Genomic DNA, 9,692 nt, shown 5'->3' on the forward strand with positions numbered 1-9,692 from the left:
GATATGCAGAATTCCCTTCATAGTAATCAAGGATGGGGGAAAGCGGGTGGAGATATAGTTGATTAATTATTAAAGTTGAGTGATGGGTACATGTGGATTTATTTTACAGGTTTTCCTATCTTTGCATATACTTGAAATCTTCCATTAAAACAAGTTTAAAACTACGGATTCCCAAGCCAGAGACCTTGCATTTAAAAATATTTCCCAATGATCCTGATATATAATTAACTGTTGAATTAGACTGTAACCAGGGATGCCTGGGTGGCTCAGTGGGTTAAGCGTCTAACTTTGGTTCAGGTCATGATCTCATGGTTGGTGAGTTCGAGCCCCACATCAGGCTCTCAGCTGTCGGTGCAGAGCCTGCTTCAGATCCCCTGTCCCCTTCTCTCTCTGCCTTTCCCCCACTTGTGCTCTCTCTCTCAAAAATAAACATAAAAAAAAATAATTTCTATAGGTTATAGCTAATGTCCTTTAAATATCATCATAAAGAATAACTTTCCATATAATTCAATTAACTGATATTTTGCAATAATGAATTTGGCTGGTTTTTGTCCCCAGTTCCTGGGAACTTCTAAATCCTTGGGATTTCCTGAGTGATGGGAGTGTGTTCATTTTTCACGGTGGGCCTCTCAGATCCCGTGTGAGTTTATAATAAACAAATGACTCAGGATGGTGGCTGGAAAGATGAACCATGTGATTAGAGGGTTGGGGCTTTGAGACAGGTGATATCAGCCTGACCTCCAGCAGAAGGGAGGGCAAAGGGAGCTATGGATTAAATTCTATCACGTGGCCAGTGATTCACCATGTAATGAAATCACAACAAAAACCTCTAGACACCTGATGCTTGGGTGAGCTTCCCTGTTTGGTAATCCTATATCCATGTGCTGGGAAGGTGACATGTCTTGAGAACACAGAAGCTTCTCGTTTGGAATTCTCCTGGACCTCACAGTAGGTGTCTCTTCACTTGGCTGGTCCTGATTTGTATCACGTATAATAAAAGTGTAATTGTAAATCGAGCACTTTCCTGAGTTCTGTGAGTTGTTCTTGTGGACTGTGGTAATGGAGTGGCTAATAGGAACCCCCAAAGTTTGTAGCGTTGGTCAGAAGTGGGGGTAGCCTGGGAGCTCCGGAGCCTGTGGCTGGTGTCCAAAGTGAAGCAGGCCAGTGGGGGACTGCACCCTTAACCTGTGAAATGTGGCCGGACTCTGAGTAGTTAAGTATTAGGACCACATTACAATTGGGTATTCACGTGAGTCAATAACCCCCTTCTATTATAAAGAGGGGATTGTGATCTCCAGGGCTCATGTAAAAATAAAGTGAGATCACGTAGGTAAAGCACCACGCACAATGCCTGGCACATGGAAATGGAAAGCGAAGTATCTTGGGGCGCCTTGGAGGGCTGAGTTGGTTAAGTGCCTGACTTCAGATCATGTCACAATCTCATGGTTGGTGAGTTTGAGCCCCGCATCAGGCTCTGCACTGACAGTGTGGAGCCTGCTTGAGATTCCCCTCTCTCTCTCCCTCTTCTGTCCCTCCCCCACTTGTGCTTTCTCTCTCAAAATAAATAAACTTAAAAAAAAAAAAAAAAAGAAAGAAAGTGAAATATCCCATGGAAGGCTACACCTATTACCCACACCTCAGTGTAAATTTTCTGTAGAGAATTACCCGTAGTAGCCAGTGAAGGTAGAAGGAACAGAGAGAACAGGAGGTTTGTGGGTGAGAATGACAGGTGAAAGATGGAGGCGTCGTTTAGAATTCCGGGCTTCGGTGAGGTAGATGTGGTGGACAAAGAGGCAACAGGAAAATCAGTGGCTACTGAGACGGAAGAGCCTCGGGTAAGAGAGAGGCACCTTGAGGAAGTGACCAGCCAAAGACGAAGTGGCAGGGGCTCGTTCCGACTTTGTCCAAGAACCTAGCAGTGACACTGTACCCCAGGGGAACCACTAAGAGAAAAGAACACTTGTCTGTCTCCAAAACCCAGGGTTGGCGGGAACAAGACAGGGAAGCTCTCTGGTTCCCAGGGAAGGGATAAGCAGCAGGTCACCCAGTAGCCCTTCCCCCCGGAGGGTGGGGGGAGGGGGAGGAGGGATGCCTGTCGGTTTGCGGAAACCTACTGTTCTTCTGCTACCCCGCCCTCATGTCTCCCTTCTTCCTCCAAGCTTCCCCTCCCCACCCTCCAGACTACCTGTTGCTGGTAGAAGTTGTTGGCACTTTGTTCGAACCGTTCATCTTTGGTTTCCACAGTCTTCCCCAACTTCTGCAGAACCTGGGAATATAAGTTGGAAAGGTCCGTAAGGTTAGAGTCAAGTCTCTCTCATCTGTTGGCCTCAGGAGACCCTAGCTTCTCCGAGTCTCAGATGCAATTAAAGGGCTGTACTCGTATCAGCCCAATGGAATTAAAAAATATAGCATGCTGTTGAAAAAAAAATCATATTTGGTGGTTCTTCTCAAATTGGGGTATGCCTGAGGGTATGCAGCAGTGTGCTGGGGGTATATATAAAGCCCAGAATAAATATGGCATCTATGCCTGGAATGACATTATTATTTACAGTAGGGTTTTGGGGGTGGGCTGGGGTAAAGTATTAAAACAAGGATTAAGAAGAATGTAAAAGGTACAGCCTTGAAGATAAAATATGAGCCTTGAAGATACTTTTCACTTGAGAGACAGTCTTCCAGCCCCAGCCCCAGATTCCTCTAGATAGATGATCGTAGAGAGGCAGGCAGGAGACTGTTCTCTTAGGAGAGCCCTTGTGGAAAACTCTGAGGAGCACTGATACAATGCATTTAAAACCCAGCTCGCAATGAATGCTCCCCATGTCTATTTCCTCTCCCTTGGGAGTCTGGGAGCCAACCACCATATTGGTCCCAGTGCTAATGCAAAGGACAGGAGAATGAAAAAGATACAGTGCCTGTTCTGACAGCAGACACTCACCTATACATGAGCAAGAAAGCCCTGACTCTTCTACCTGTAGCCTCCATGTTGGAAGGAGGCACCATCATCATACGGCCCCCAGGTCAAAGTTAGAGTCTCAGGAGTTGCCCTCAACTACTTCTCTCTCACCTCCTTCATCAAATCCCTCACTGTGTCCATCTCTGGAAACCATCTCACACTTTCTAGTCTTGCTGTCATAATTCTGTTCCCAGCCCTTGCTGTTTCTCACCTGCTTCTGCTTAAAACCTTCTAATGATTCTCCACTTGTCTGCGCCACAAATTTGCACGAAATGCCCATACGTGTCTCAGTTGTAGTTCAAACTCTAGCACGCATACAGGTCTCAATGATCGGACTCCTCAGTGAGCCTCACCTCCCATCATTCCTCCTTCCTGCAGGTCTTCCTCCCTAACACTCTCTCAGGTTCCTGAATAAACCATACTGTTGCTTGTTGTGGATGCTGTGCTGTCTTTCTGGAATGTTCTACCCCTCCTTGTCTGTCAAGCAATATCTAAAAAACCCAATTTAGGGGCACCTGGCTGGGTCAGTCGGAAGAGCTTGCTACTTTTGACCTTGGGGTGGTGAGTTTGTGTCCCATGGTGGCTGTAGAAATTATTTACATACATACATACACTTAAAAAAAAAACCAATTCATACTCCATATCCTTTATGACATTTAACCACTTCATCCCATTAATCAAATTAATCACTCGCTCCTCCGTGTTTGCAACTTCTACAGCTTGTACACACTTCTATGATCGTTTTATTATTTATATTTATCTAGTTATGTCTCTTCCTAAACTGTAGGCTCCTTGAGAATTGGGTATGTGCCTTACTCATCTAGATTTCTCAGTATCCAGCAAAGAGATATTTAATACTTCTAAGAGGAGGGAGAGTGGGACTGATACACGAGGGGACCAATGGGCTGAGACTCGAACTAGGATTTTGCTAGACTGGAAGAGAGTATGGGGGGAGGGTGGAAAGAGGACAAAGTCACAGAAGTACCCATATTTATGCAGCTTTGTGAGATGACTCAGCATGGCTGGTTTAGGGTGTGTTAGGGGAGTCGTGGGTAAGGGAGCTAGAAAGGGAAGCTGGAGTCTCATTGTGAAGGGCTTTGAATCACACAAGAGTGTGTGGTCTTGGGGAGTGAGGAAGGTTCTACATAGACACTTGGGCCCACATGTCCCCATTCTTTCATTTTTTTAGAGCGAGAGAGTACACGCAAGTTGGGGAGAGAGGGAGAATCTTAAAAAGGCTCTGTGCTGAGTGTGGCTCCATCCCACCACCCTGGGATCATGACCTGAGCCAAAATCAAAAGTTGGAGGCTCAACCCACTGAGCCACCCAAGCGCCCTGACCATATGTCCCCATTCTTTTTTTTTTTTTTTTTTAATGTTTATTTATTTTTGAGAGAGAGACAGAGTGTCAGCAGGGGAGGAGCAGAGAAAGAGGAGACACACAATCAGAAGTAGGCTCCTAGCTCTGAGCTGTCAGCACAGAGCCTAACAGAGGGCTCAAACTCAAGAGCCTTCAAGCCGTGAGATCATGACCTGAGCTGAAGTCAGCTGTTTAATCTCCTGAACCACCTAGGCACCGGCCCCCGTGTCCCCACTGTTTTTTTTTTATTTTAAATGTTTAATGTTTTATTTATTTCTGAGAGAGAGAGAGAGAGAGAGACAGCATGAGCAGGGGAAGGTCAGAGAGAGAGGGAGGGATAGAATCTGAAAGAGGCTCCAGGCTCTGAGCTAGCTGTCAGCACAGAGCCCGATGCAGGGCTCGAACCCACGAACCGTGAGATCATGACCTGAGCTGAAGTCAGACGCTTAACCGACTGAGCCACCCAGGCGCCCCAAGTGTCCCCATTCTTAATCTGGGGTTAGCATCTCTAACTTCCGGAGCTCGCTCTGTAGTGGTTATGATCAAAGGCTCTGGAGTCTGACAGATATATGCCCCATCTTGGCCTTTCGACTTATGGCTATAAGCCTTTGGGCAAATAAGCCTATGCATCTCTTGAGCCTTTGTTTACAGACCTCCCTGCCAACCCCCAAGATAACAGCATCGCCTGGAGTTGTCAAGAGAATGAAATGACATCCTACTTTCTCAGTGCTGCCCTCCATGAGTGCTTAATACAAATCCATTAGCATTATGTCCAATTGCACCCCCCTTCTTATGAGTGCCTAGTTCCTTCCCAGTTCAGCCATGTTTGTCGGTGTCTCTAACTCCACCTCACCGAACACCTGGCCGTGGGGACGCAGAGTCTGCCATCTTCCCTGGCTCCCCCTGCCCCCAACAACAGAAAGTTGCAAAACCACCTTGTCTAAGTGGTAAGTGCAGCTCTCATTTCCTTCCTGCTACTCCTCCCTTCCTTTGTGTGGCGGGGGTGGAGGAAGGGGGTGCGTTCTTCTTAGGTGGAAGGGCAGGGCAGTCAACCCCGTCTAGAGTAAGAGTGGTGTGCCCCATATCACCAACCCCCAAAAGGCTCAAGGCAAAAAGGCTTAGAAGGGGTGTGAGTGTGTGAGCTGAGCACTTCCCCCACCAACTGTGAGACTGAAAGATGAGTATGATCACCCTGAGGGCATAACCCAGTGTCCTGGACCCAAAGACCCAAAGTCTTTTGTTACCATAGGCAACAGGGCCACATAGCCGGACACTTAAACTGTGTGCTAGCCGTTCTTCCACAATGCATGTTCTCTGATGGGAGGGAATGCACAGTGCTCAACAAACATCTGAAAGAGTTAATAAATGCTACCTTTGGATCACTTCCTAAGGAAAACCCACCCAATGCCAGTTCTCTAAAGGTCTACAACCAGGACAGGGTGCCTGGGTGGCTCAGTCTGTTAAGCGACCGACTTCGGCTCAGGTCATAATCTAATGGTTCATGGGTTCGAGCCCCACATCGGGCTCTGTGCTGACAGCCAGCTCAGAGCATGGAGCATGCTTCTGATTCTGTGTCTCCCTCTCTCTGTGGCCCTCCCCTGCTCCCCTGTCTCTCTCTCTCAGAAACAAATAAAACATTAAAAAAAATTTAAAGTTCTACACCAGGAATTCTGCATTTAGAGAGAAAGAATAGGAACAAGAGACAAAGTGATTCAAAATGAAATCACCGCAGATATTTGGTGGCCGTAAGACCTTACCCAGACCCTTCCTCCTAATCATTTATTACATTTTAGTTAAATCTCTCAATTGGGATAACTTGAATAGGGCCTGGATATTAGAGATGACAGAATTTTGTTAAAATTTCTTCTTTGGTTGTGAAAACAGTATTGCAGTTTCTGTGAGAAATCCTCATTTTCGGGATATATGTTAAAGGAGGTTTTTCCTTAGTGTGGCGCTAAATTTACTGGCCTGCCTTTTCTGCCACCAATGCCTGTACTCCAGCTCACCTGCATCTGTCACTATTCTGTCTGAACGAATTTCCACACTCACTGCCTGCCTCGTTCTGGCCTCTCCTCAGCTGGAATGCTCTCTCTGCACTTGCCTGAGGAACAACTGATCTGCCATAATTCCTACCTCAAATTCTACTATAAAACCTCCCTCACTTCTCCTCAGTCTTTCTCTCCTCTAAATTCCCACAGACGCAGATCTCTCAGGTGACTCCTTTCACCTTTTTCCCCACTAGATTGTAAGCTTCTGGAAGGTGACAGTGTCTCTTACTCATCTCTAAATTCCTTCCTGAGTCCAGCCCAGTATCTTAGGCAAAGGAATTTTTCGGTTAAGTATTGTTGACAGAATCCTGTGGAAGACCAGTTGAATAAAAATCAGTAGAGGAAAAGACCAGCAAAGGAGGGGACAAACAGTGCTCCTTCGGAGACATCTGCCACAGAGCAATCACAGACAGATGGTGAAAGCCTTCACTTGAAATGTGAAGACGGATCTTACTGTAAAAACACAACTCAGTCTCGGGTTGCGTCTGGGTGGAGACTGGAAAATAAAACAAGCGGACTGCTTCATCCCCCTGGTGTGTGACAGTCACTTAGACCTTCACGCCTAGATTTTCAGAGGATGACGGAGCAAAAGGTGTTTCTACTCCAGCTTTGCTCCTGAGAGAAGAGCAGCAGGAAGTGGGCAGGCGCAGATGTTAGAGTGGTTTCTCAGGAGCCTCGTAGAGACAGCGGCCTGAGGCTGGGATCCAAAGGCGGGACACCTGGGTTTCAGTGACAGTTCTGCCATTTGCCGATCTCTTTTGAGTCTCCTTTCTTCATTTCTAAAAGTGGGATATTAATAACATGCACAACGGGCCAAGATGAAATGAGATCCTATTACGAGAGTGCTGGCTTCATGAAGAGAGAGATCGTGTCTTCTGTAAAGTCCTGTGCCTCGTCCATAAGAGGCACTTGATATTTGACACATCTATTTGACACCGTGGTTACTACATATTACTCAGAAGATTACAGCCAACTGCTTATAGGAAAACTATAAATTGTACCAGGAGTCCTTTCTTTGGACTATAACTTTCTCCCTCTTTCTCTTGCCTTTGATAATATCCCAAGACTCAAGGACTCTGGCAGGCTGGGCTGGGCTCCTCCCCTCATTCCAGGCCATTCCCACTCTATCCAAGCAGCATCCATTGCCTCTTGGGTGCCAGCTGTCCCGCTCCAAGTTCAATGTCTGCCTACCCTTGTATTCACGTCTGGGTTTGGAGCATCTTCCCGTTTTCTGCCTTAACCTGAAAGGTCCCCACGGCAGAGGTGAGGTGGCTCCTCTCTCTGAATTCTCAGGGTTCAGACCAGGAAGAACAGGTTACCCGGGTGGCTGGTTCTCCCTTTGGGAAATATTTGCCTCTGAGGTTCAAGGAGCCCTCTTCCCTTCTCACTTAGCACCTTGAATTTCCAAATCACTGAACACAGCCTCTCTCATTTTACAGATGCAGAATCTGAAGCCCAGAGCAGGGACATTATTATCTAAGGCTTTGGACTTCATGCTTAGAAAAGAAAAGAAATCCCAAACCAAGGGCATAGTGTTGATGATAGGCTGGATGAGGCGAGAAGGTGAAAGGGTGAGGTAAAGTCAATTGCTGTGTCTTTTAAAAGTAACTATTATCCATGAATTTTTTTTGTCTTCTGGGTTTTCTTTGTTTTTCCAACCCACAGTGTAGCTGTATCTCCTGTTTCTGCCCATGACTTCTAACTAGACCTTCCCACAGGCTCTGATCTCTATCAGATTTGTAATGAGACAGCCTTTGAAGAGGCTGAAATCATGATCAAGGTGAAGTCAGAACAAGGTGAAGTAATGAAGTCCAGCCACACAAAATCTTTCCTTTTGCTCCACCCTTTCATATGCCCCTGGCTTCCTCAAAGGCAGAGAAAGGAGATTCATCTACCAGTGTTGATACGTAGAGAGCAGAGGTTCAGATTAGAAGGGAAGGACATACTCTGGACAGGCAGAAACAAGAATGTCACAGGGCGCCTGGGGGGCTTAGCCAGTGAAGCGTCCAATTTTGGCTCAGCAGTCTGTGGGTTCGATCCCCACATCGGACTCTGTGCTGTCAGTGTGGAGCTTGCTTTGGATTCTCTGTCTCCTCTCTCTGTCTCTCCCTCTTGCCCAAACACTCCTCTCTCTCTCAAAAAAAAAAATAAACATTAAGAAAAAAAAAAAGACAAGAATGTCATTAAAATGTGTAGAAGGGCGCCTGGGTGGCTCAGTCAGTTAAACTTCAACTCCGTTCCGGTCATGATCCCAGAGCCTGGGGTGGAGCCCCGCCTCAGGCTCCCGGCTCTGGGCTGGGCGTGGAAACTGCTTAAGATTCCGGTGCCCTCTCCCTCTGCCCCTCCCCAGTTCATTCTTTCTCTCTCTCTCTCAAAAATAAATAAATTAATTAATCAATAAATGAATGAATGAATAAATAAATAAAAATAATGTGTAGAGAAGTGTTACAGGTGGACAGCCTACCTACATGTCGTTGCTGGAGTAGGGCCACCCAGAGCCAACCAAGGACACAGTCTAAAAAGAGATGCTCCTTCATCATCCTGAACGGTGTACTTTCTAACGCACAGAAAGCAGATCTGGGCTACTGCTTACATCAGCTTAAAACACTGCCCAGGGGCCAGCGGGGTTAGGCACGGGGTCCTAGTGGACCAGGTGGTCCTCACCGGCAGCACAGCTGGTCAGCGCTGCCCTGACTTTGGGGAGAATCCCCTCTTGCCACCTTCAATTTCAGCGTCTGTAAAAGACCACCCTGGCTGCACTGCCAGGGCAAAATCTGCCCATATTGGTTCCCTTCTCCCACCTTTCCTGGGTCGCCAGAGCGTTGCTTAGGGTTCCCGACGGAGACTGTCTCCCCTGCTTCCCTATCCTTGCCCACGAACGGGCAGTTTTCTCCGTTCTCTAGCAAATCTTTGTAGCTCAAGGAAATTCCACTCCCATTCCCGTCTGCCTGGGACCCTTCTGTTCGGCCCAGGCCCCCGGGACCCCCCACCGCCACCCCGCCCTCTCGCAGAGCCAGGCCGGCTGGCCAGGCAGGTGGTGGGACCCGGCCACATACCTTCTCCTGGGCCCTGCTGAATTTCTTCTGCACCTGCTTGGCGAAGAGGCCGGCGGCGCCACCCGCCTTGCCCTCCGCCATCCTGCCGGCTCCGGGTAGCCTGGGCCCAGCGACCTGTGGTTTTCTGGAGGCCCCCGAGGAGGAAGTGCGGTTCCCAGCATGCCTCGCATCCGGCCGTGGCCGTGGCTGCCCCGCCCCAAGCCGCTCGAGACCCCCCGCGGCCTCCCCTCGCCGGGAGGCCCACTCCCAGCCCAGCCTCTTGGGCCCCGAGGCCTATGG

The 9,692-nt window shown here is 48.0% G+C and overlaps 1 protein-coding gene across 4 annotated transcripts in view; it reads right to left on the minus strand.

Moving 5' to 3' along the window:
- Positions 1-9,591, minus strand: part of BIN2 (bridging integrator 2) — a 32,081-nt gene extending 22,490 nt beyond the window's left edge. The window contains exons 1-3 of one of the 4 annotated variants that reach the window (XM_077753408.1): positions 9,414-9,448; positions 6,812-7,136; positions 2,186-2,266 (exon numbers count right to left, since the gene is read on the minus strand). In XM_077753408.1, the coding sequence (XP_077609534.1) occupies positions 2,186-2,266; positions 6,812-6,883 (153 nt within the window). In that variant the 5' untranslated portion in view covers positions 6,884-7,136; positions 9,414-9,448. Of the gene's footprint in view, positions 1-2,185; positions 2,269-6,811; positions 7,137-9,413 lie in introns of those variants that run through there. The other 3 variants (XM_077753409.1, XM_077753407.1, XM_077753410.1) reach the window with 3 other exon arrangements.
- Between the last annotated feature and the right edge of the window lie 101 nt (positions 9,592-9,692).

The sequence above is a fragment of the Crocuta crocuta genome, unplaced genomic scaffold (assembly GCF_008692635.1).
Source record: "Crocuta crocuta isolate KB4526 unplaced genomic scaffold, BGI_CrCroc_1.0 scaffold30, whole genome shotgun sequence".
NCBI classification, from domain to species: Eukaryota; Metazoa; Chordata; class Mammalia; order Carnivora; family Hyaenidae; genus Crocuta; species Crocuta crocuta.